Genomic DNA, 27,413 nt, shown 5'->3' on the forward strand with positions numbered 1-27,413 from the left:
AGAAAACCTTGTACACTTTTTGTAAGTACTAAACTACCTCCAGCTCTGAGAGTCTCAAGGCCTCTGTAGTGCTTTCACACGTACAAGGTGTTCTCACCACCCTAGCAACATGCTACCACGCCAGCCACACACTAACACACATGCCGTCATGCCTGCTGTGTGCGTCATGTCTGTGCTCAAGCGTGTGTTGTGTCTGTGAGTGCGTGTGTGATGAACGGGTCACGTGCAGGAGGCGTCGTATTTCAGCAGAAGCAAAAGTCACAACACCATGAGTCTGTCACGCTGGCAGAGTTAGCCAATTACGCAGAACCCCTTTAACCAATCAGGATGGATCTGATAGGACATGCCTCTGCTCGTGTATGCAGGGAAATGTGGGGGGAGGGGTTTCAAAAACTCGGAAACAGTACTCCAGAATTTCAAACCAAAATAAGCTCTTTATTAATTATTAACACACTCTTCATCAATTAATCAATTTAAGATCGTTATTGATGATTTTTGGGAGGTGAACATTGGAGATAAAGAGGAAGCCAGAATCTGATTGGTTGGATGTAGTGAGTAGTTTACATTACAAAATATAGATATGCGTGTACACAGACACAGATCCTGCCGTTGCCGTGGAGAGGGACACTGCTGGGCGGGGCTGGGGCGGGGCTGGGGCGGGGCTCAGCAGCGGGGAGGCGGGGCTGAATACTCACACAGGTAGGAGGGCTTGTAGGGAGCTCCGCCCGCCGTTAGGAGGGAAGGAGGCTCGGGGTGTGACTTGTCTTTGCCGAATGTGGAGAATAAGCGGTCCGCTACGCCCGCTACACCCGCTACGCCCGCCTGTACCTCACTGTCCGGCACCGCATCCATCCCAGGCACGTGCAGGTTGCTGCGATAATCTGCGCCTTGGCGACCGTCGCCGGGCACGAATGAAGGCATCCAACAGCGGTCAGAGTGACCGAGAGCCTTACACTCCTCCGTGCAGTTAGAGAAGAGGTCAGCTCCTGCACAGAACACACACACACACACACACACACACACACACACACACACACACACACACACACACACACACACACCTCAGTTAGAGAAGAGGTCAGCTCCTGCACAGAACACACACACACACACACACACACACACACACACACACACACACACACACCTCAGTTAGAGAAGAGGTCAGCTCCTGCACAGAACACACACACACACACACACACACACACACACACACACACACACACACACACACACACACACACACACCTCAGTTAGAGAAGAGGTCAGCTCCTGCACAGAATGAACACTCACACACACACACACACACACACACACACACACACACACACACACACCTCAGTTAGAGAAGAGGTCGGCTCCTGCACAGAACACACACACACACACACACACACACACACACACACACACCTCAGTTAGAGAAGAGGTCAGCTCCTGCACAGAACACACACACACACACACACACACACACACACACACACACACACACACACACACACACACACACACCTCAGTTAGAGAAGAGGTCAGCTCCTGCACAGAACACACACACACACACACCTCAGTTAGAGAAGAGGTCAGCTCCTGCACAGAACACACACACACACACACACACCTCAGTTAGAGAAGAGGTCAGCTCCTGCGCAGAACACACACACACACCCACACACACACCTCAGTTAGAGAAGAGGTCGGCTCCTGCACAGAACACACACACACACACACACACACCTCAGTTAGAGAAGAGGTCAGCTCCTGCACAGAACACACACACACACACACACACACCTCAGTTAGAGAAGAGGTCAGCTCCTGCACAGAACACACACACACACACACCTCAGTTAGAGAAGAGGTTGGCTCCTGCGCAGAACACACACACACACACACACACACACACACACACACACACACACCTCAGTTAGAGAAGAGGTCGGCTCCTGCGCAGAACACACACACACACACACACACACACACACACACACACCTACACCTCAGTTAGAGAAGAGGTTGGCTCCTGCGCAGAACACACACACACACACACACACCTCAGTTAGAGAAGAGGTCAGCTCCTGCACAGAACACACACACACACACACACCTCAGTTAGAGAAGAGGTTGGCTCCTGCGCAGAACACACACACACACACACACACACACACACACACACACACACACACACACACCTCAGTTAGAGAAGAGGTCGGCTCCTGCGCAGAAGACACACACACACACACCTCAGTTAGAGAAGAGGTTGGCTCCTGCGCAGAACACACACACACACACACACACACACACACACACACACACACACCTCAGTTAGAGAAGAGGTCGGCTCCTGCGCAGAACACACACACACACACACACCTCAGTTAGAAAAGAGGTTGGCTCCTGCGCAGAACACACACACACACACCTCAGAGAAGAGGTCGGCTCCTGCGCAGAACACACACACACACACCTCAGAGAAGAGGTCGGCTCCTGCGCAGAACACACACACACACACACACACACACACCTCAGTTAGAGAAGAGGTCGGCTCCTGTGCAGAACACACACACACACACACACACACACACCTCAGTTAGAGAAGAGGTCGGCTCCTGCGCAGAACACACACACACACACACACACACTGAGAAAAATCAGACACCATAATGGAGTTGATGAATTAAGAGTTTCTGAATTAAAATGACTAAAAGGTTGGAATAACAAACTAAGAAAATTTTATATAGTTTCTTCATATTAGCATTTTGTTTTTTTTAATCTGATGATGATGATGATGATTATTATTATTATTATTATTACTACTATTATTTTTGGTAATAGGAGTATTGTTGTGATTATTATTATTATTATTATTATTATTATTATTATTATTATTATTATTATTATTATGGTAATAGGAGTATTTTTGTCGTTATTTTTATTATTATTATTATTATTATTATTATTATTGTAATAGGAGTATTGTTGTAGTTATATTATTATTGTTGTTGATATGAAATAACACGACAGTTTAACTGTGATGAGATAATAAGAAATGAAAAGTACAAAGTACAATTTTAAATTTGTTGTAAATATAGAGCTGGATAAATCAAATTAAGTGTGTGTGTGTGTGTGTGTGGGTGAGAGTGTGTGTGTGTGGGGAGGTGCGTGCGTGGGTGTGCGGGTGAGAGTGTGTGTGTGTCGGTGAGTGTGTGTGTGGGGGTGCGTGGGTGGGTGTGAGTGTGTGTGTGTTTGTTTCTTCTTCTTTAATCCACTCCACACACATCTGAGATGAGTAGGAATGATCTACCACTCTCTCACACACACTCTCACATACGATTATTTCTGGTGCATAACAAGCATTTTACTCATTTGATAATTGACTTCCTTACAGTCTTCAGGACTACAGTAAGAGAGAAAGAGAGTGAGTGATTTACACACACACACACTCTCACCCACACACCCACATACACACAAACACTCTCACCCACACACACACACACACACACACACACCCTCTCACCCACCCACACACACACACTCTCACTCACCCACCCAGACACACACTCTCACCCACACACACACACACTCTCACCCACACACACACACCCTCTTACCCACCCACCCACCCCCACACACACTCACCCTCTTACCCACCCACCCCCCCCACATACACACACACTCACCCACCCACCCACCCCCACACACACTCACCCTCTTACCCACCCCCCCCACATACACACTCACCCACCCACCCACCCCCGCACACACACTCACCCACCCACACACACACACACACACACACACACACTCTCACTCACCCACCCACACACACATACACTCTCACCCACACACATTCACCCCCCCCACACACACACCCTCTCACCCACACACACACATCTCATGAGGCTCTTTGTAATGCTCTGTATTCTAACACATTCATTCACACTCAATCATGCCAGCCAACACACACACACATACACTCAGACAATCAGAGAATAATTCCAGCCAACACACACACACACAGACAATCACTCCACCAGACTATTGACACGGGGATGTTTATTACAGTGCAAGAGGTCTGAGACAGACAGAGATGGACAACTGAATAAGTAAATGAGACCAAAACACTCAGACTGAACACACACACACTGAAGACCCAGTCCTTACCAATGCCTGTAACACACACAAGCATCCACACACACACAGTCCTAACACCCAGTTCTAACCACTGCCTGTAACACACACACGTGCCCACACACCCACACACAGTCTTAACCAACACTGTATGTGGATGTATTTCTCTAAGATATCATGACAGAAGATTTTACAGATTCACAAATCACAAATCTGACCTGTGTGTGTGTGTGTGTGTGTGTGTGTGTGTGTGTGTGAGAGAGAGAGAGAGAGAGAGAGAGAGAGAGCGAGAGAGGGGTCATACTCAGGAAGCTGATCAAACAGGTGACTGGTGTGACTAGTGTGTAACTGGAGCAGCAGTGCTGATTAGGGTGAAGCTGTACTTACTCCTGCACTGGTCAAACTGATAGCGGTGGGTTCTGGACAATTCGTGTGGTGTTAGAGAATTCGTGTGGTGTTCTGGAGGATTTGTGTGGTATTAGAGGACTCATGTGGTGTTCTGGAGGATTCGTGTGGTGTTCCCAAGGATTTGTGTGGTGTTAGAGGATTCGTGTGGTGTTAGAGGATTCGTGTCACCACGGAAGCTCATCCACAGCACTGTGTCACTCCTTGTATCTGTGTGTGTGTGTGTGCGCGTGTGTGCATGTGTGTGCGTGTATGTCCATAGGCTGATCGTGGAGGTCTGAGATGTCTTCAGAGTGACAGTGTCAGTATGCGTGTGTGATCTTTTTAACTGCCGTTCTGTATGGTTTGATTATCAGGCAGTAAATGTTTGTTTCTCCAGCCAGCCAATAGGATCAATGTCCCCTCCCACTCACACAGACCCCTCCCCCTCCTCTCTAACCCCGTCACAGGCCTACAGGAAGTGTGAAGTCAGAATATGTTCTGTGAGGTGTGTGTGTGTCTGCCACCAGATCTTTACATGCAAGACAGAGTGTCAAAAATCTAACTGCATGATTAACTACACAAATGCACAGAGACAGAGGGAGAGAGAGAGAGAGAGAGAGAGAGAGAGAGAGAGAGAGACCAAGGCTGGTAGGCAGGGATCAGAGGCACTGTAGCCAGTACCAGTGCAGGACTGGTGCAGGACTGGTCCTCCTGTCGTCATGGTAGCAGTGCCACTCACTCTGATAACATGAAATCACTAATCCTTACGCTGAGAAGCTTTAAGAAGATCCAACACCCAGTGGCACAAATGACCTGATCAGCCACAGATGGTAGAGACAGACCAGACAGTCCACACAGAGCCACAGATGGTGGAGACAGACCAGATAGTCCACACAGAGCCACAGATGGTGAAGACAGACCAGATAGTCCACACAGAGCCACAGATGGTGAAGACAGACCAGATAGTCCACACAGAGCCACAGATGGTGGAGACAGACCAGATAGTCCACACAGAGCCACAGATGGTGGAGACAGACCAGATAGTCCACACAGAGCCACAGATGGTGGAGACAGACCAGATAGTCCACACAGAGCCACAGATGGTGAAGACAGACCAGATAGTCCACACAGAGCCACAGATGGTGAAGACAGACCAGACAGTCCACACAGAGCCACAGGTAGTGGAGACAGACCAGACAGTGTGTGTGTGTGTGTGTGTGTGTGTGTGTGCCACAGGTAGTGGAGACAGACCAGACAGTGTGTGTGTGTGTGTGTGTGTGTCTGCCACCTCTGTGTGTAGCTAATCTCCCCCTTTAATGACAATAATGGCTTTTTAGAGATCATCTCACACACACACACACACACACACACACAAACATTTCCTGGAAAACCCATAAGAAAAAATGAACAACTATCATTCAGCAGTGCATGACGGACGCAGAACCTTCGACTGAGTGACTGTGGAGATCTTTTATTTCAAGAAAAAGACTTTGGGGGTCGTGACCCTAGCAGGGGCATAAAGGAGTTATGGGCCATACAAGTCATGATAGAGTGTGTGTGTGTGTATGTGCGTGTGTGTGTGTGTGTGTGTGTGTGTGCGTGCGTGCGTGTGTGCGTGTCTGTATGTGTGTGTGTGTGTGCGTGTGCGTGTGCGTGTGTGTCTGTATGTGTGTGTGTGTGTGTGTGTGTGTGTGTGTGTGTGTGTGTGTGTGCGCGTGCGTGTGTGTGGGGGGGGGGGGACAGCCAGAGACAGAGGGACATGGAGCCCTATTAATCGGTCCACTCTGGTCAGACGCAGTGATGAAGGTTCTTCAGGCTGTGCTTCATTTACTAATAATTGTTAATCAAACGCTCGTTCGTTCTAATTTCACCGCACGATTCGTTGCGCTTCTGTCCTCTCCTAAACAATAGATGCCAACGATGCCGAAGGAAGCCTGTGTCCCTCCTCCCCCGGGACAGGAGACACTCCCTGGAGATCCCATCACGCTGTCCCCTAAACACCACTCCTTCTGCAGAGTCTGACAGCTCCAATCAGGCTGAGAATTCAATTAAGAACGATAGTGTGTGTGTGTGTGTGTGTGTGTGTGTGTGTGTGTGTGTGTGTACTGTGATACATGTGCATTTGTGCTTTGTGTGTGTGTGTGTACTGTGATACATGTGCATTTATGCTCGTGTGTGTGTGTACTGCGATATATGTGTATTTGTGCTCGTGTGTGTGTGTGTACTGCGATACATGTGCATTTGTGCTCGTGTGTGTGTACTGTGATACATGTGCATTTGTGCTCATGTGTGTGTGTGTGTACTGTGATACATGTGTATTTGTGCTCGTGTGTGTGTGTGTGTGTGTGTGTGTGTGTGTGTACTGTGATACATGTGTATTTGTGCTCGTGTGTGTGTGTGTGTGTGTGTGTGTGTGTGTGTACTGTGATACATGTGTATTTGTGCTCGTGTGTGTGTGTGTGTGTGTACTGTGATACATGTGTATTTGTGCTCGTGTGTGTGTGTGTGTGTGTGTGTGTACTGTGATACATGTGTATTTGTGCTCGTGTGTGTGTGTGTACTGCGATACATGTGCATTTGTGCTCGTGTGTGTGTGTGTACTGTGATACATGTGCATTTGTGCTTGTGTGTGTGTACTGTGATACATGTGTATTTGTGCTTGTGTGTGTGTGTACTGTGATACATGTGTATTTGTGCTCGTGTGTGTGTGTGTGTGTGTGTGTGTACTGTGATACATGTGTATTTGTGCTCGTATGTGTGTGTGTTTGTGTACTGTGATACATGTGTATTTCTGCTCGTGTGTGTGTGTGTGTACTGCGATACATGTCCATTGGTGCTCGTGTGTGTGTGTACTGTGATACATGTCTATTTGTGCTCGTGTGTGTGTGTGTGTGTGCGTGTACTGCGATACATGTGTATTTGTGCTCGTGTGTGTGTGTGTTTGTGTGTGTGTACTGCGATACATGTGTATTTGTGCTCGTGTGTGTGTGTGTGTGTGTGTGTGTGTGTGTGTGTGTGTGTGTGTGTACTGTGATACATGTGTATTTGTGCTCGTGTGTGTGTACTGTGATACATGTGCATTTGTGCTCGTGTGTGTGTGTACTGTGATACATGTGCATTTGTGCTCGTGTGTGTGTGTACTGTGATACATGTGCATTTGTGCTCGTGTGGGTGTGTACTGTGATACATGTGCATTTGTGCTCGTGTGTGTGTGTACTGTGATACATGTGCATTTGTGCTCGTGTGTGTGTGTGTGTACTGTGATACATGTGCATTTGTGCTCGTGTGTGTGTGTGTGTGTACTGTGATACATGTGCATTTGTGCTCGTGTGTGTGCGTACTGTGATACATGTGCATTTGTGCTCGTGTGTGTGCGTACTGTGATACATGTGCATTTGTGCTCGTGTGTGTGCGTACTGTGATACATGTGCATTTGTGCTCGTGTGTGTGCGTACTGTGATACATGTGCATTTGTGCTCGTGTGTGTGCGTACTGTGATACATGTGCATTTGTGCTCGTGTGTGTGCGTACTGTGATACATGTGCATTTGTGCTCGTGTGTGTGTGTGTGTGTACTGTGATACATGTGCATTTGTGCTCGTGTGTGTGCGTACTGCGATACATGTGCATTTGTGCTCGTGTGTGTGTGTGTGTACTGCGATACATGTGCATTTGTGCTCGTGTGTGTGTGTGTGTACTGCGATACATGTGTATTTATGCTCGTGTGTGTGTGTGTGTGTGTGTGTGTGTGTGTACTGTGATACATGTGTATTTGTGCTCGTGTGTGTGTGTGTGTGTGTACTGTGATAAATGTGTATTTGTGCTCGTGTGGGTACTGTGATACATGTGTATTTGCGCTTGTGTGCGCGTGTGTGTGTGTGTGTGTGTGTACTGTGATACATGTGTATTTGCGCTTGTGTGCGCGTGTGTGTGTGTGTGTGTGTGTGTACTGTGATACATGTGCATTTGTGCTCGTGTGTGTGTACTGTGATACATGTGCATTTGTGCTCGTGTGTGTGTACTGTGATACATGTGCATTTGTGCTCGTGTGTGTGTACTGTGATACATGTGCATTTGTGCTCGTGTGTGTGTACTGTGATACATGTGCATTTGTGCTCGTGTGTGTGTACTGTGATACATGTGCATTTGTGCTCGTGTGTGTGTACTGTGATACATGTGCATTTGTGCTCGTGTGTGTGTACTGTGATACATGTGCATTTGTGCTCGTGTGTGTGTACTGTGATACATGTGCATTTGTGCTCGTGTGTGTGTACTGTGATACATGTGCATTTGTGCTCGTGTGTGTGTACTGTGATACATGTGCATTTGTGCTCGTGTGTGTGTACTGTGATACATGTGCATTTGTGCTCGTGTGTGTGTACTGTGATACATGTGCATTTGTGCTCGTGTGTGTGTACTGTGATACATGTGCATTTGTGCTCGTGTGTGTGTACTGTGATACATGTGCATTTGTGCTCGTGTGTGTGTACTGTGATACATGTGCATTTGTGCTCGTGTGTGTGTACTGTGATACATGTGCATTTGTGCTCGTGTGTGTGTACTGTGATACATGTGCATTTGTGCTCGTGTGTGTGTACTGTGATACATGTGCATTTGTGCTCGTGTGTGTGTACTGTGATACATGTGTATTTGTGCTCGTGTGTGTGTGTGTGTACTGTGATACATGTGTATTTGTGCTCGTGTGTGTGTGTGTGTGTACTGTGATACATGTGTATTTGTGCTCGTGTGTGTGTACTGTGATACATGTGTATTTGTGCTCGTGTGTGTACTGTGATACATGTGTATTTGTGCTCGTGTGTGTGTGTGTACTGTGATACATGTGTATTTGTGCTCGTGTGTGTGTGTGTACTGTGATACATGTGTATTTGTGCTCGTGTGTGTGTGTGTACTGTGATACATGTGTATTTGTGCTCGTGTGTGTGTGTGTACTGTGATACATGTGTATTTGTGCTCGTGTGTGTGTGTGTACTGTGATACATGTGTATTTGTGCTCGTGTGTGTGTGTGTACTGTGATACATGTGTATTTGTGCTCGTGTGTGTATACTGATACATGTGTATTTGTGCTCGTGTGTGTATACTGATACATGTGTATTTGTGCTCGTGTGTGTATACTGATACATGTGTATTTGTGCTCGTGTGTGTATACTGATACATGTGTATTTGTGCTCGTGTGTGTATACTGATACATGTGTATTTGTGCTCGTGTGTGTATGTGTGTGTGTACTGTGATACATTTGTATTTGTGCTCGTGTGTGTGTGTGTGTACTGTGATACATATGTATTTGTGCTCGTGTGTGTGTTTGTGTGTATGTACTGTGATACATGTGTATTTGTGCTCGTGTGTGTGTGTGTACTGCGATACATGTGCATTTGTGCTCGTGTGTGTGTGTGTGTGTACTGCGATACTTGTGCATTTGTGCTCGTGTGTGTGTGTACTGCGATACTTGTGCATTTGTGCTTGTGTGTGTGTGTACTGTGATACATGTGTATTAGTGCTCGTATGTGTGTGTGTGTGTACTGTGATACATGTGTATTTGTGCTCGTGTGTGTATGTGTGTGTGTACTGTGATACATGTCTATTTGTGCTCGTGTGTGTGTGTGTGTGTGTGTGTGTGTGTGTGTACTGTGATACATGTGTATTTGTGCTCGTGTGTGTGTGTGTGTATGTGTGTGTACTGTGATACATGTGTATTTGTGCTCATGTGTGTGTATGTGTGTGTACTGTGATACATGTGTATTTGTGCTCGTGTGTGTGTGTGTACTGTGATACATGTGTATTTGTGCTCGTGTGTGTGTGTACTGTGATACATGTGTATTTGTGCTCGTGTGTGTGTGTGTACTGTGATACATGTGTATTTGTGCTCGTGTGTGTGTGTGTACTGTGATACATGTGTATTTGTGCTCGTGTGTGTGTGTGTGTGTGTGTGTGTGTGTGTGTGTGTGTGTGTGTGTGTGTGTGTATTTGTGCTCATGTGTGCAAAACACTTTTTTGTTTTTCTTCAACCATATCAAAGCACTTCACACGATTCCCCAGAAATGTAATCTTTCTGAACATTCCCCATGCGCGGCTGGCGCACACACGCGCGTGCACACACACACACACACACACACACACACACACACGCCAGAAGATCTTGGAGGAGAGCGTTTGTGTTCTGTTCCGTGAGGGGGTATTGGTGGTATTTGGCAATGCTGAGACTCACACTAGACATCTCCTGAATGTCACCAGGCTGTATAGATAAAGGTCAGAGTCTTATCGAGTGTCCAGCACCACTGTCATCAGTAACCACACACTAATAGAATTTAAGTTGAACACTCACACACACACACACAAACACACACACAGAGAAAAGTCTCCAGCCTGATTTCACTTAGTTGTGTGCTATCCATGTAAAGGTGTGTGTGTGTATTCGGTATAGTCTGTCTCTCCGTGGCTTTGAAGCTTAGGAATGTTCCTCATTAAGTCGGACAGAAACGCTCCGGCTTGTCCCTGACTCCGCAGCACTACATTCTGTCAGACACGGGAAAGCGTTCTGGGAGCTGACAGGAATCCCGTTAGCCCCGCTGACAGCTGCGGAATTCCCTACACATCCCGTATCGATCCGCATTTCAGCCGCTGTACTTTCAGCGCTGCGATTCCCACGGCAAGCGCACCTGTCCTAATTGACCACGCCTCCACCACATGCTGACCCCACCTACTTCTCCCATAACCTGCACTCTGCTGAAGTGAGGTGGGAATGCTGCAATAACCCCATGCTGGGTGATGACCCCATACCGTGATGACCCCATGTCAGGTGATGACCCCATACTGTGATGACCCCATACTGTGATGACCCCATACCGTGATGAATCCATGTTGGGAGATGACCCCGTAATGGATGATGACCCCATGTCGGGTGATGACCCCGTGCTCACCGGCAGTGTGGCCCCGGTTTGTGGCGTCGTGGTCGCTGTCTCCTTGCTCACTGTCTCCATGACCACTGTCTTTAGAGCTGACGAGATCCGCCTCCTGGAACGCTGAGCTGGAGGGAGGGAAAGAGAACAAGAGAGCAAGAGAGCGAGAGAGCGAGAGAGAGAGAGAGAGAGAGAGAGAGAGAGAGAGAGGAGGAGAATGAGGGAGGGAAAGAGAGAGAGAGGGGAGGAGAAAGGAGGAAGAGAGAGAGGGGGAGAGAGAGGTGAGGAGGATAGAGGAGGAGGAGGAGAGAGCGACAGAGAGGGGAGGAGGAGGAGAGAGAGAGAGAGGTGAGGAGAATAGAGGAGGAGGAGGAGAGAGCGACAGAGAGGGGAGGAGGAGGAGAGAGAGAGAGAGGTGAGGAGAATAGAGGAGGAGGAGGAGAAAGCGACAGAGAGGGGAGGAGGAGAGAGAGAGAGAGGTGAGGAGAATAGAGGAGGAGGAGGAGAGAGCGACAGAGAGGGGAGGAGGAGGAGAGAGAGAGAGAGGTGAGGAGAATAGAGGAGGAGGAGGAGAGAGCGACAGAGAGGGGAGGAGGAGGAGAGAGAGAGAGAGGTGAGGAGAATAGAGGAGGAGGAGGAGAGAGCGACAGAGAGGGGACGAGGGGAGAAGGGAGGAGGGAGGGAGAGAGGGGAGATGCACTGAAACGGGTGTGTTGGACTCTCATTGGTTGGCTGCAGCTGCACTCTGAAGGCCATTCAGACTTACACACTCATAGACTTACACACTCACAGACTTACACACACACACAGACTTACACACAGACTTACACACTCCCACTTACACACTTACACACACTCACAGACTTACACACTCACAGACTTACACACTCACAGACTTACACTTACACACACACTTACAGACTTACACACTCAGACTTACACACACACAGACTTACAGACTTACACACTTACAGATTTACACACACACACTTACAGACTTACAGATTTACACACACACACACACACACACACTTAGACTTACACACACACTTACACATACATAGAATATATATTTATCTGTATATATATATTTTTCTCTATGCACCCCTGGTTCTCTTCCTCAGTTTGGACAGAGCACTCGCCACCATTTCACTGCGTGTTGTACTGTGTATGACTATGTATGTGACAAATAAACCAAACTTGAAACTTGAAACACACACACACACACACACACACTTTTACACTATTGGCACTAATCAACATAAATGCAAGAAAATAAAATAACATATAATGGATCATGACATATGCTGAATTATGTTTTTAGAATCAAACTGATCAAGCTGATGTGTGTGTGTGTTATACCTGTTAACACGACGGGGTCTATCCAGGTAACCGAGTTCTGCCCTCTGGTGTTTGGTCTAAACAGAATCAAACAGATAAGGAATAAAGGCTCTTGTACCCTGTACGCCATCTCCCCACCTGTAAACCGTCTCTGTGGTGCCCGGGTCACGGGGCCGGTGCCGTAACTCTTCAACCATAGCGCGGGCTTTGTTCCGCCCCATGTCCCGTGCGCACGAATCCCCACCCTAAAGCGTGTAGCGGCGTCTCCGCCTAAAGGTGGCGAAAGCAGAGCTCTGGAACCGCTAACGTTAAGAGCGCTTTACCGAGGCTCGCAGAGCGGAGGAAAAGACGTGCTGGGAAAGCAAGTGGCATTTTTTTGAGTTTGAAATCTCTGGAACTTTTAAACACAAGCAAACACAGGAAATGCAGGTTCATTAGCGTCACGTGAGTCATAAGCAAACCTTCGTTTTTCGGTGGAATTCTTGCACGCGCCTAGAGCGAAAGTGGGCTGTTTCAGGTGTGTCTCACCTCGCTGGATAAGATGCTCCCGTTGGATATGATATCCGGCTGCTGGTCGGCGTAACCGGCGACGATAGCCCCGCACGTGCTGTGCTCGGCGTCCGTGCTCCGCGAAGGACTGCACGGCTTGAGGAACATCAGGTCGGTCTTGGCGGACTCGGGCGTGAGGCACACCTGGTAGCAGTAGTTCTGGTTCTGGTGGCGTGAGCCAAAAGTCCCCGACTCCTCCACTGGTACCTGCGCCGTGCTGGCCACGTTCGTGCTCTGCACGAGCATGATATCTGACTTGCTCAGCTTCTTTTTCCGCCCGCGCGCCCCGCGACTGCAGCACGGGCCGCAGCAGGGACAGCAGTCTCCCGCCAGGCACGTGTAGATGTTTATCTTTTTGTCTTTCTGGCAACGCACGGCCAGCACGATCATCGCCAGGAGGAAGATGAAGGACACGGAGCCGAGCGCGATGATGAGGATGAGCGTGAGGTCCAGCGAGCCCTCTTTGGACTTCACCGAACCCCGCTCCCCGCCACGCCCCTCCACCACGCTGTCCACGAGCGCGACGTTGACGCTTGCGGAGGACGACAAGGGAGGCTGTCCATGGTCTCGCACTTCGATCAACAGGTCGTAAGGGTGTGGCGGGTCCCGTTTTTTGGACACGCGGCGCGCGGTGCGCAGCTCGCCGGTCCTCCAGTCCATACGGAACACGCCGAGCTCGTTCCCCCGGAGGATGCTATACGAGAGCCGCGCGTTCTCTCCGTCGTCCGCGTCTGTGGCGACGATGCGCGTTACCAGGTATCCGGGCTCCGCCGAGCGGGGTAAGTGTTCTCTCGCGGTACCGTTTTTGCCCAGCGGGGCGATCACGTTCGGCGCGTTGTCGTTCTGGTCCACTATGATGACGTTAACGGTGGCGTTCGTTATCAGCTCGGGCGTCCCGGAGTCTTTCGCTTGAACCATAAACGTAAACTCTTTGACCTGCTCGTAGTCGAACGAGCGCAGCGCGTAAAGATATCCGTTCTCGGAGTTGATCGAGACGTAAGTCAGAACGGACATGCCCTGGATCTCGCGCTCCAATATGGAGTAAGTCACATAAGCGTTTAGTCCGACGTCCGGATCCGAGGCGCTCACGGCGTAGATGTACGCGCCCGGCACGTTGTTCTCCGTTACGTACACGTCATAAATCGCCTGCGTGAAGCGGGGTGCGTTGTCATTCTCGTCCGACACGTGCACTTTGATGGACTTGCTCGCGGTGAGGGACGGCGCCCCTTTATCCGTCGCCACCACCGTGAGCGTGTAAGACTCGGCGCTCTCGCGGTCTAGCGGACCGTCCGTCACGATGGTGTAATAGTTCTTGAAGGACGATTTGAGTTTGAACGGCACGTCGCCGCGCAGCTCACAGGTCATTTGCGCGTTCTCGCCGGAGTCCCGGTCAGAGACGCTCAGCATGGCGATCACCGTGCCCGAGGCTGCGCTTTCGCTCACCGACTCAGTAACGGTGCTGAATGTGATGTCCGGCGTGTTGTCGTTCACGTCGATTAGTTTGACCAGAACTTTGCAGTGCGCGGGCACTGCGTTCGGTCCCAGGTCCTTCGCCTGGACGTAAATCTGATGCGTGCCACTCTCCTCATAATCCACTTCTCCGGTGACTTCAATCCGTCCGGTGCGCGAGTCGATGTTAAACAGATCCCGAATGCGCGGCGGATTGTGACTGCTTAACGAGTAAACAATCTCTCCGTTTTGGCCCTCGTCCATATCCGTGGCGTTCAGCTGGATCACGAGCGTGCCGACTGGAGAGTTCTCGCGCAGGTTCACGGAATACACGGACTGATCGAAAACCGGTGCGTTGTCGTTGGAGTCCAGCACCTTAACCACGAGGAGCGCGGTACCTGTTCGTTGCGGTTGCCCTCCATCGACGGCGGTGAGCACGTACCTGTGAACAGCCTGCTGCTCGCGGTCTAACGGTTTTTCCAGCACGAGCTCTGCGAACCTGTTTCCATCGCCCTGTGTCTGTACGTCCAAGTAAAAGTAATTGTTGTTCGTGATGGCGTACGTGCTCAGGGCATTGGTGCCTACGTCTGGGTCGAATGCGTTCTCCACCGGGAAGCGGGTACCCGGCGTAGCACTCTCGGTGATTTCCACGGTGATGTCGGTCTCTGGGAAACTCGGCGGATTATCGTTAATATCCAGCACCTCTATCTCCACGCGGAAAAGCTCGAGCGGGTTCTCTAAAAACACCTCGAGATGAAGGAGACACGGCACGGTCTGTCGGCATATCTCCTCTCGGTCAATGCGTTCGTTCACCACGATCGCTCCGTTCTCCAAGTTCACTTCCAGATACGGCGTGCGTGAACTCGGCACCGTCTGAAAGCGGCGCGCGGAAAGTTTGGTTATGTCCAGCCCCAGATCCTCGGCGATATTCCCCACGATCGCTCCGCGCTCCTGTTCCTCCGGTACCGAGTAGTGCAGCTGCGATAGCCCGCCATCCACAACCGAGAACAAGACAAATAGCAAGATCATGTCCAAACAACAAGTGAGCTGGTGTTATCCTCCACTCTCTCTCTCTCTCTCTCTCTCTCTCTCTCTCTCTCCCTCTCTCTCTCTCTCTCTCTCTCTCTCTCTCTCTCTCACACACACACACCCTCCCTCTTAGACGCGTGTCCGTTCTCCGCGCGGACTAGGGGCTGCCCATCGCATCCGTTCGCGGAAAAAATCGCTCGTTGCTACTTCCCACTACGGCGAGAAATCTCCGCTGGCGCGCGCTGTGAACCCGAGACCATGTCGCCGTAGGCGCGAGCAGAACCGGCCATTTGATCCCGCACTCTCGCAGTCACCGGGATTCGACAGTCCGTGCACCAGAGCCAAACATCGCGAAGCCCGTCAAATGCACATATCCGTTAAACCCGTGACAAGACCCAGAAAAAAAAAACAAACAAACAAAAAAATCCCCGGGTCCGGTTAGCACCGTCATGAACTCCCCACAGACAAAGCATAGAATCCCGGAGCCGAACTTTCTAGGCGTCCGCTGAAATCTTCCCGCTACCTCTCTCCGTATGAGCGCGTGCAGCAGAGGTGCCGAGATGCCCAGCACTGCCTCCTCATCGACTTCTGCACAACCAGTGCGCGCGGGTGCCTTCTTTTGCGCAGATCCCCGCCACCAGCGACCAATGGGGGGGCTCAGTCTCGCAGCAATGCGCCATGTGATTGGCCAGCCGGCACGCCACTTGCAGGCCCTTAGCTCGCCCCTCGCGTTCCCACTACGCGTCTCGCCGTGCAGGGTTGAGAATGATCACTGATTTGCATGTTTCAGGAATAAAGTCAAACAGTTGCTTTCCAGGCAAACGTTGTCAGTGGAACGCGCTAAATCCCGCACGCGCCACGATCGCATGTCATGTGGCTTGTCTTATTCTGAAATCAAACATTTGGTTCAGTGCCAAAATTTCACTTCCTACCGTTTACAAAAACTGGGAACCGAGGCTGCAGTCCCGGATTTGAAACAGGACCTTTATTTGCAGACGCGTTTAAACGCAGTCACGAGCGCATTTAGGGCTTGACGCACTTGAGAAGAGTGGCGTGGCTCAGCGCTTAGTATGCAGCGCACGATCGCGCAAGCCGGTTGTCTGCACCGGGAGCGCGTGAGTACGAAGGAATTCGGGCTTTAGTACCAGGTCCCTTCCAAAGGAAAAAAAAACAAAAAAACATGCAGATTTCACCCCTGTGTTCCGACCATCTTCACATGAAACCCGAGACACAGATGACACCTCTCCGTCCCCCTCTCTCTCGCATCCTCTCTGCACGACTGTCTGTTAGTTGGATGTTTCAAGTTGTTGAACGCGCAAAAAAAGAGAGAAAAAAACCCCACCAACGACCCGGACCGAGGTTTTATAACGGATCACGCCTTCTGTCTCTTGTCTTCACGTCGATGCTGTCCCGGTAAGACTCGGTAGCGTCGCTACTGCTGCGTTAAGCTTCCGATGCATCGTTAACAAGTCTCCCCCCGCTGCCAGTCCGTGTCTGTGTCGCAGCAGAGTTGTCGGCCCGTGCAGGTTGTGCAGTTAGCTGTACTTCACGTGCCCTCTAGCGGACAGAGGCGGCCCGGGCTCCCGACCCCTGAACTCCGCCTTTCCGCCAGGTTTACAGCCGTAACTTTAAACGCGCGCCCTCCCGGACCGGCCGAGGCGCCGTGTTCTGTGCTTATCGGTACTTCTTTTATTTTTATCCTTATTTTATTATGTTTGCATAGCCAAAATATGCAACTTTTACTAAAAGATAAAACGCGCTTCTGTGCTTTAGTTTTTTTTTTTATAGGTCCGGCTAGCGCAGACCCAGCGCTCATTAAACACAGCGTGGACCCGACGCTTACTACACGCGCGCGCTCAGTCTCGAGCTCTCGCTGCCCCCTTTCCCTCTTTCTGCAACCAGCAGCGCCGCCACGCGGCCGCTCACGCTCTCCTAGTAGGCGTCAGCTGAGATGCTTATCTCGAGCGTTTGGAAACGTGTTTTATTAAAGCGGCTGAACCGCGGGAGCCTTAACCGCGTGCACCTGAGCTCGTGCATTAAAGGACGTTTAAAAAGCCCAGCGCGAAAACTGGCCAAATGGAGTTATGATCAGCATCTAGACAAGACATGGACTGTGTCACCAATTAATTCTATCTATCTATCTATCTATCTATCTATCTATCTATCTATCTATCTATCTATCTATCTATCTCTCTCTCTCTCTCTCTCTCTCTCTCTCTCTCTCTCTCTCTCTCTCTCTCTCTCTGATGGATTGACCTGGTTGCTAGCCATCCATCAGCGTGTCAGCCAGGAGGAGAATGATAGCACAAGACTGACGCTCCTTTTTCAGTCATCCTGACCTTACACACTCCACACACATACATCATTACCAGGCAGTGTGTGTGTGTGTGTGTGTGTGTGTGTGTGTGTGTGTGTGTGTGTGTGTGTGTATGTGCATGCATGACAGGGAGAGAGAAAGGGAGGCAAAGATTGAGAGAGAGAGAGGGGGGGGGGGAGGGAGGGAGAGAGATAAAAAGAAAGAGAGACAGTAGACCTGCACTGAAATTGGAATAAAGGCTGATATGAGTGTGAAGAGATATTGATAGACAGACTGAGTGAGAGATTGATAGAGAGAAAGAAAGAGAAAGTGAGGAGTGTAATCATATTGTGCCATTTGGAGAGATGAAACGACAGGTGCCCAGATATGACACTGTGTACAGCTGTCGAGTCCCCTGTTAACCCAGTAATATCTGTCCTCTACACCAGCGCTCTGCTTTCCTCATGCATGCGTCTGATTGGCTGAGAGCTGGGTCTCAGAGTGGTTGCCAGCGTGGACTTTCTCAGACATCACTTAAGAACTGAACGCTCCCCGCATCCCCTTGCTAATCTCCACGTTAAATATTAGCCCTGTTCAAACATGATGGGGCAGATGTCTGACAGGCCGTGGACACAAGGCTGCCTGGGACTCCATTACAGCACCTGAGAGCACACACACGTGGCGGGGTGTGTCCTCTACACACTTGCTCTCGTACTGCACACGCTTACACACTTGCTCTCGTAGTGCACACCCTTACACACTCGCTCTCGTAGTGAACACCCTTACACACTCTCGTAGTGCATACTAAGGTTTGAGTACGTTCAGCAGTGTTAAGACGTGACGTCAGTACCTGAGCTCGCTGGTGTGGAGGCTGAAGTTCACTCCCTCTCATTGCGTGGAACTGAGTGTGAGAGTCTATGTCAGGAAATCTGTGCTCCAAGAATGTTCAATGAACACACACACATACACACACACATACATACATGCGTACACACACAGAATGAAAAACAATTGATGCTGGCATGTTGTAAGGCTTGTGGGAGGAAAATGGATGTGTCCTGCTCTTTTAAAGACTTGGAGATAGAGAGAGTGTGTGTGTGTGTATGTGGGTGGGTGGGCGTGTGTGTATGTGTTGGGGGGGTGTGGGTGTGTTTGGGGGTGTGTGTGCATTCAGTGGGTGTGTATGTTGGGGTGTATATAAGTGTGTGTGTGTTTGTGTGCTGGTGTGTGTGTTGTTTTAATGAAGTGGCGCCTGTTCCTGGTTTCTTGGAGACTTTTAGTGCTGATGTGACAATTGAGAGAGAGAGAGAGAGAGAGAGAGAGAGAGAGAGAGAGAGAGAGAGAGAGAGAGAGAGAGAGAGAGAGAGAGAGAGAGAGAGAGAGAGGCCCCGTCGCATCTACAACAAACACGGAGGAACCATCCATCAGTCGTCAACGCCGTCCAGGACTGTAATTAATTCCACTAACGGGGGCCAAGGTCAGGAGCGCGCCGCGGGAGCTGTGTGGGGCGGATCAATGCGAGCCGGCGCGCCCCCGTGCCGCCCCGTGCCGCGCGCCGCTTCGCTTACGGTGCTTCGGAATGCATCCGGACCAGGTTCTGCGTGCGCCTTTTGTTCACGTGCCTCTTTGTTAAATATGACTCGCAGAGAGAGAGAGAGAGAGAGAGAGAGAGAGAGAGAGAGAGAGAGAGAGAGAGAGAGAGAGAGAGAGAGAGAGAGAGAGAGAGAGAGAGAGAGAGAGAGAGAGAGAGAGAGAGAGAGAGAGAGAGAGAGAGAGAGAGAGAGAGAGAGAGAGAGAATAAATTAACTTCGCACGGGTAATGCGAACATATTCATTGAATTTAACGGCTTCATTAAACTCGGAGGGAGAGGTGAGAGAATGACAGAGATATGTATTTAGCAGTCATAGCTGTTATTTAGCTTTTTGTTCGTTTAACAGTCAATCTAATGGAATTACAAATTTTGTCTTTGATCCGCGGTGACGCGAGACGTGTTTTTTCCCCGGTATGCATGCATAGGAACTCCTCGCGATCCCTCCCAACCCGCCACGTGAGCTCCGCTCTTCCCAGCTACGGTGCTCCAGTTCCCGGAATGAATTACGGCAGTAAACAATTCCACGGGTTCAATAACTCGATAAACTGCGAATAGTCCGTTTAAACCGGTTTCCTGCTCGAGCAATTAACGATTCGTTCGAACAAAGCCAAATCGGAAGTTTTGTATATAATTTAAACCTCCGATTCCTCTTTGATCTTAAATGTCGACCGCGGCTGTGTATTTCGGAACCTTGCTCCGCAAAGTGAGCTGGAAATCTGTCAAGATAATAAAACAGCCCAGTTCCGTTATAAACGTTTTTTTAATGGGTTAAATGACCCTACTTTCCGCGCTGATCTACTAATCTACCGACTCTGCGAGCGTATTGACCGCTGGCGCCTCAGACCCGCGCGGATCAAACGGAGCCTTTCTGCACGCGCGTAGCGAGGCGAGATTTAAACAGCACGAGCGAGTGAGCGAGCGAGTTTGAAAGATTTAAAAAGAACAACGCGTTTAGGGCTATAGCAGCTTTTCAAAAGAGTCAAATCCATACACACACATACACGCACACACACACAGTTCAGTCTTCTGCTCAAACACGTGTGAATCACACCTGGCTGTGATAACAGAGTGCGTTAAAATATGTAAAACACTTAAAGGACGCAAATCGCTTTAGAGGTGGCGCGCTCGCACACACACGCACACACACACACACAGATTGTATTTAACCGCGTGCCTGACCTCGTGAGGACCTGCTTCTAACAGTCGTGAGACTTTAGCTGTCCGCGCGCTTTGAACCGAAACCAAACAGACGGATGTGTGTTCGAGAGAATTTCACTTAAATAAAGTTAATTAACATTAATAAGAGCCCACAAATATTTAAAGTCTGCTAGATATTAGAGCTAGACACTGGTGTGTGTATGTGCGCGTGTGTGTGTGTGTGCGCGCGCGCGCTTCCGTCTCTGTATGTCTCTACGTGTGTCTCTCTTTATACATGTGTGTCTCTATATGTGTTTATCTTTCTCTGTACGTGTCTCTCTATACGTGTGTTTGTCTATCTCTGTACATGTGTCTGCACGTGTGTCTCTCGTGTGTTTGTCTCTCTCTGTACATGTGTTTGTGTGACTCTATACGTGTGTCTTTCTATACATGTGTGTCTATATGTGTGTGTCTCTCTCTATGTATGTCTCTACGTGTATGTCTCTCGCTTTGTGTATCTCTCTATACGTGTGTGTGTCTGTCTATATGTGTGTGTCTCTCTCTCTATATATGTGTATTTGTCTCTCTATACGTGTGTGTATGTCTCTATACGTGTTTGTGTGTATGTGTGTGTAGTCAGGCTAAAGTAAAGTGCAGTGAATAAGAATCCTTCAATCTAAGAATGCAGAAATGCTTCAGAGATGGCCTTGTACAGAGTGCAGCTTTTATGTACACACACACACACACACACACACACACACACACACACACACACACACACACACACAAACACACACACCCTTTTGAATTCATCCACACATGTATACTTTCTCAATTCACTTGGAAATTAACTAAATAAACCTTCCCTTTCTCTCTGTGCTTCTCAGACTGCCCTGGTCCGTGTGTCGGAACGGTTTGTGGCAGTGAGATCCGCCGCATGACCAACGCCGCTGCCGTTCTGCTGATGGATTGGTTTCATTTGTACAACTACTTTAACACACATGAAAAGTAAATGTATTTCATCTGAAAGCTTTAACCCAGGACTCACAGCAGTCCTGCATTCCATAGTGTGTGTGTGTGTGTGTGTGTGTGTGTGTGTGTGTGTGTGTGTGTGTGTGTGTGTGTGTGTGTGTGTGTGTGTGTGTGTGTGTGTGAACTATAATAAACTGTAATATCAGGTCTGATGTAGGTTCATGCATAGCTCTCTCTTTCTCTTGTGTGTGTGTGTGTGTGTGTGTGTGTGTGTGTGTGAGTTTAAAGAAATTCATACTGTGGCTGTAGGTGTTCCACAAATTATTGACTCTCTTGAATTTTAAGTACGCTGTGAAAAAATATAAAGTTATAAAGTTTAGTGATGCAGTCACGATTACTTTATGTACAGTTTGAAACATGTGGCTAAATCAGATTAACCTGGGATTAATTAGAAATCAGACTAACCTAGGTTTAATTAGACATCAAACTAACGTTGGATTAATTAGACATCAGACTATCCTGGGATTAATTAGACATCAGACTACCCTGGGATTAATTAGACATCAGACTACCCTGGGATTAATTACATATCAGACTAACCTGGGATTAATTACATATCAGACTAACCTGGGATTAATTAGACATCAGACTACCCTGGGATTAATTATATATCAGACTACCCTAGGATTAATTAGACATCAGACTACTCTGGGATTAATTACATATCAGACTAACCTGGGATTAATTAGATATCAGACTACCCTGGGATTAATTAGACATCAGACTACCCTGGGATTAAGTAGACATCAGACTACCCTGGTATTAATTATATATCAGACTACCCTGGGATTAATTAGACATCAGACTACCCTGGGATTAATTATATATCAGAATAACCTGGGATTAAGTAGACATCAGACTACCCTGGGATTAATTATATATCAGAATAACCTGGGATTAATTAGACATCAGACTACCCTGGGATTAATTATATATCAGAATAACCTGGGATTAATGACTGACCTCTCCCCAGATAGTCAGTGATCATATCACTGTAATCAGACTCTGAATGGTGACTTTGGCATTCCATGTTATGACCACCGAGCACAAGCAAGAACATGGGAGTGAGACCATCTCCTATCAGACTATTACCCCCCACTATAACCCCCCCACTATTACCCCTCTACTATTACCCCCCACTATTACCCCCCCACTATTAGCCCTCTACTATTACCCCCCACTATTACCCCTCTACTATTACCCCCCCACCATTACCCCTGCACTATTACCTCCCCACTATTACCCCTCTACTATTACCCCCCCACCATTACCCCCCCACTATTACCCCCACTATTACCCCCACCATTACCCCCCCACTATTACCCCTCCACTATTACCCCTCTACTATTACCCCCCCACTATTACCCCTCCACTATTACCCCCCACTATTACCCCTCCACTATTACCCCTCTACTATTACCCCTCCACCATTACCCCCCACTATTACCCCTCCACTATTACCCCTCCACCATCACCCCTCCACTATTACCCCTCCACCATCACTCCTCTACTATTACCCCCCACTATTACCCCTCCACCATCACCCCTCCACATCACCCCTCCACTATTACCCCTCCACTATTACCTCTCTACTATTACCCCTCCATCATTACCCCTCCACTATTACCCCTCTGCCATTACCCCTCCACTATTACCCCTCCACACGCTGCACACTGAACAAATATAGCAAAGGACCCTGACACTAAAAGACGTAGCGTTGCTAACAGGGACGTACGCAAGCCGCGGTCCTGTGGAGCTTTGGTGCTGCAGACCAGCATCCTGTATGTGATGATGTTATGAGGTCTGGCCTTTCACCCTGCCCTTCATCACCCTGTGATGTGAATGCTATCTTCATTCTTCATGCTGAATTTTTAAAAATATTCTAAAGATACGAGGTTGATATTTATATTCACGCACTTCTGAAGATATTGGCCCTGATATACAAAACAACCAATAATGTTGACCACAGCTGTATATTTCATAGACTTTCTGTGTGTGTGTGTGTGCGTGTGTGTGTCTGTCTGTTTGATGTAGGTTTATATGAGAGATTAGTTTATGGTTGGTTGAGCTTATGGATCATTTATTGGCACTACAGATTGTGTGTGTGTCCTTGTGTTGGAGAATATGCAAGCGTGCATGTTTGTGTGTGTGCCTACTCATGTGCAATTATGTGTGCGAATGTGTGTGCATGCATGTATGAATGTGCATGTGTGTTTTCATATGCAGCTAGTTACAGACGTTTATCAGGTTGCCGTATCAACCCTGAACAGTACAGCAACCATGGAGAGAAGCCATTTACTGACACACACATACACACACACACGCATGCGCGCACACACACACACACACACACACACACACACATACACACACACACACACACACACACACACAGGTCAGGAGGAGGTGGTGAGGAACATCCTAATCCAGATTATTTATTGTGTAAACCCATAATCCCATTTAAAGAGTGAATCCAATGGCATTTCTGCAGAGATAATCTGAGTTCTCTCAAACTCCACCGCACATCTGCAGAGCTGATGTGTTAGAACAGACGTTATACACACAAGGTTTGTAGCTACATAGCCATCACAAAAGGATATGTACTATGCAGGTGGTCTGCAGGTAGTGTGTAGGAATGAATATTTTAATTAGTTACATTTATTTAGCGCCTTCCTCAAACCTAAGACCGCTTTATAGACAGATATCAGCTTTTACAATCACTCTCACGCACACACACACACACACACACAAACACACACACACTAATGAGAAGCGGCAGACAATTTACACACAGTATACAGGGGAGGAGGTTAAGACCAGGACAGAGAACCCCCCCCACACACACACACACACACACACACACACACACACTCACACACGCACGCATGCGCACATGCACACACACACACACGCACACACACACACATACACACATAGAGCCCCAACAATCACTGGATACACACCCATAACACCAACCCTCAATGGATGTACATACATACACACAGGTAGCGTGTAGGTAGTCTGTAGGTAGCGTGTACGTAGAATGTAGGTAATATGTAGGTAGTGTGTGGGTAGCACGTAGGTAGCGTGTAGGTAACGTGTATGTAGCATATACATAATGTGTAGGTAGCATGTAGGTAGTATGTAAGTACAGTGTAGGTAATGTGTACATAGTGTGTATGTAATATGTAGGTAATGTGTAGGTAGTATGTAGGTAGTGTGTCGGTAGTATGTAGGTAGCGTGTACGTAGAATGTAGGTAATATGTAGGTAGTGTGTGGGTAGCACGTAGGTAGCGTGTAGGTAACGTGTATGTAGCATATACATAATGTGTAGGTAGCATGTAAGTACTGTGTAGGTAATGTGTACATAGTGTGTAGGAAGTATGTAGGTAGCATGTAGGTAGTGTGTAGGTAGTGTGCATGTAGCCTGTAGGTAATATGTAGGTAGTGTGTAGGTAGTGTGTAGGTAGCATGTAGGTAGTGTGTAGGTAGCGTGGAGGTAGTGTGTATGTCACGTGGAGGTAATATGTAGCTAGCATGTAGGTAGTGTGTAGGTAGCATGTAGGTAGTGTGTAGATAGTATGTACGTAGTGTGTAGGTAGTATGTATGTAGCGTGTAGGTAGTATGTAAGTAGTATGTAGGTAGTGTGTGATATTGAGTGGTTAATGGCCTTTAGCCAGTCACATGCAGACACTTTAACATGGCATCAAAGCAAAGATCCCAGACAGAATGAGGTGTGTGCACATACCTTTGTGTGTGTGTGTGTGTGTGTGTGTGTTTAATGCCATATATGCATAAATTCTGCTTCAAATTTTGAGCTATGTTGCAGCCCCTGTTAGATCACCACCTGCTTCAAGTGTCTGATTAGTGTCTGATTAGCGTCTGATTAGCCTCTAGGGTCTGCTAATTAAAACTGTAATCAGTCACTGTGCAAACCTGCAGCATTTACCAGCCACACACACGCACACACACACACACGCGCGTGCGCACACACACACACACACACACACACACACACACGCATACATACACACACACACACACACATGCGCGCACACACACACACACACACACACACACACACATATACACACATATATTACATACAGTTATTTTTGCTCCAGTCCAGTAAGCTAAATGCAGTGGTAATTTATTCACAGTAAAGCTTTATGTGGCTTTGGGTTGGATATTGTATCATTTGTTAGTTATTATCACAATATTGGCCTTTACAATTGTGATATGGGGAAATAAGTCCAATATGCAAGTGAAACTCCTAATGTTATTTTTTTAATTGTGTGCTGTGACACACTATCCTTCCTGATGTGTTTTCTGGGGGCATTGCAATTAAATATAGGGAATGATTCGTGTATGTGTGTGTAGTGACTGGTGTGTGTGTAGGGAGTGACAGATGTGTGTGTAGGGAGTGACAGATGTGTGTGTAGTGACGGGTGTGTGTGTAGTGACAGATGTGTGTGTAGTGACGGGTGTGTGTAGGGAGTGACAGATGTGTGTGTAGTGACAGGTGTGTGTGTAGGGAGTGACAGGTGTGTGTGTAGTGACGGGTGTGTGTGTAGTGACAGGTGTGTGTGTAGGGAGTGACAGGTGTGTGTGTAGTGACGGGTGTGTGTGTAGTGACAGGTGTGTGTGTAGGGAGTGACAGGTGTGTGTGTAGTGACAGGTGTGTGTGTAGTGACGGGTGTGTGTGTAGTGACGGGTGTGTGTGTAGTGGCAGGTGTGTGTGTAGGGAGTGACAGATGTGTGTGTAGTGACGGGTGTGTGTGTGTGTGTGTGTAGTGAATGACTGTCCAGTCATGCAGTAGTTTGGCGCATTACTGTATGATGGCTGCAGAGTATTGTGGGTGAAATCATGTCCTCCTCCCAGCCGTGGTTCCTACACAAGGTGCTACACCCACCCCGTCTACACCTACTGCTACACCCACCACTACACGCACTCCTACACCCTCCTCTACACCCACCCCTACACTTTCCCCTACACCCACCCGTGCACCACTGGTAACCATTAACAGATCAGATAACTACAGGAAAGTAAACCAGTACATCAAAAAGAACCAAAAAAAGAAAAAATAATAATACAAAACCACAACTCCCTAAAACAACCAACGAAAACACAAAGAATAATATTTATCTGAGTTTAGGTGCTCGTTGTACACAGAGCGACTTCACTGAGACCCCAGACATTTTCATACCCAATCAGGCTATCTCACAATAAACATCTGGTCCCTGATCTTCTGAACACAGTTACAGTACCACTCCTGTTTTGGCCCTCGGTCAGACATGACCTACTGACCTATGCTGCATCTGACACAGTCACAACCCAACACTGTAAAACCAGCACCAAACTGACTGAAACAAGACAGCTAAGGACTAAACACACATGTTAACCCAGAGCCATGAATCAGAGAAACAGGGTTCCCCTCTACCATGGTATGGACACGCTGATCACGTGATAATCACACTATCATAACGCTATAATCACGTTCCAATCACACTATAAACACATTATAATCATACTATAATCACACTATGATCATGCCATAATCA

General features: G+C 48.2%; 1 protein-coding gene across 5 annotated transcripts in view; it reads right to left on the minus strand.

Moving 5' to 3' along the window:
• The window catches only part of pcdh10a (protocadherin 10a), a 19,704-nt gene extending 2,410 nt beyond the window's left edge, over positions 1-17,294 (minus strand). Inside the window, exons 1-4 of one of the 5 annotated variants that reach the window (XR_014123767.1) lie at positions 13,294-17,293; positions 12,787-12,842; positions 11,446-11,552; positions 696-986 (exon numbers count right to left, since the gene is read on the minus strand). Coding sequence is in view for 4 of the 5 variants with exons in the window: in XM_081714188.1 (XP_081570314.1) it covers positions 696-986; positions 11,446-11,552; positions 12,787-12,842; positions 13,294-15,792 (2,953 nt within the window). In the remaining variant the exon portion in view is untranslated. Of the gene's footprint in view, positions 1-695; positions 987-2,019; positions 2,070-11,445; positions 11,553-12,786; positions 12,843-13,293 lie in introns of those variants that run through there. The other 4 variants (XM_081714188.1, XM_035530165.2, XM_035530164.2 and 1 more) reach the window with 4 other exon arrangements.
• Between the last annotated feature and the right edge of the window lie 10,119 nt (positions 17,295-27,413).

The sequence above is a fragment of the Electrophorus electricus genome, chromosome 5 (assembly GCF_041902795.1).
Source record: "Electrophorus electricus isolate QZ-2024a chromosome 5, ASM4190279v1, whole genome shotgun sequence".
Lineage (NCBI taxonomy): Eukaryota > Metazoa > Chordata > Actinopteri > Gymnotiformes > Gymnotidae > Electrophorus > Electrophorus electricus.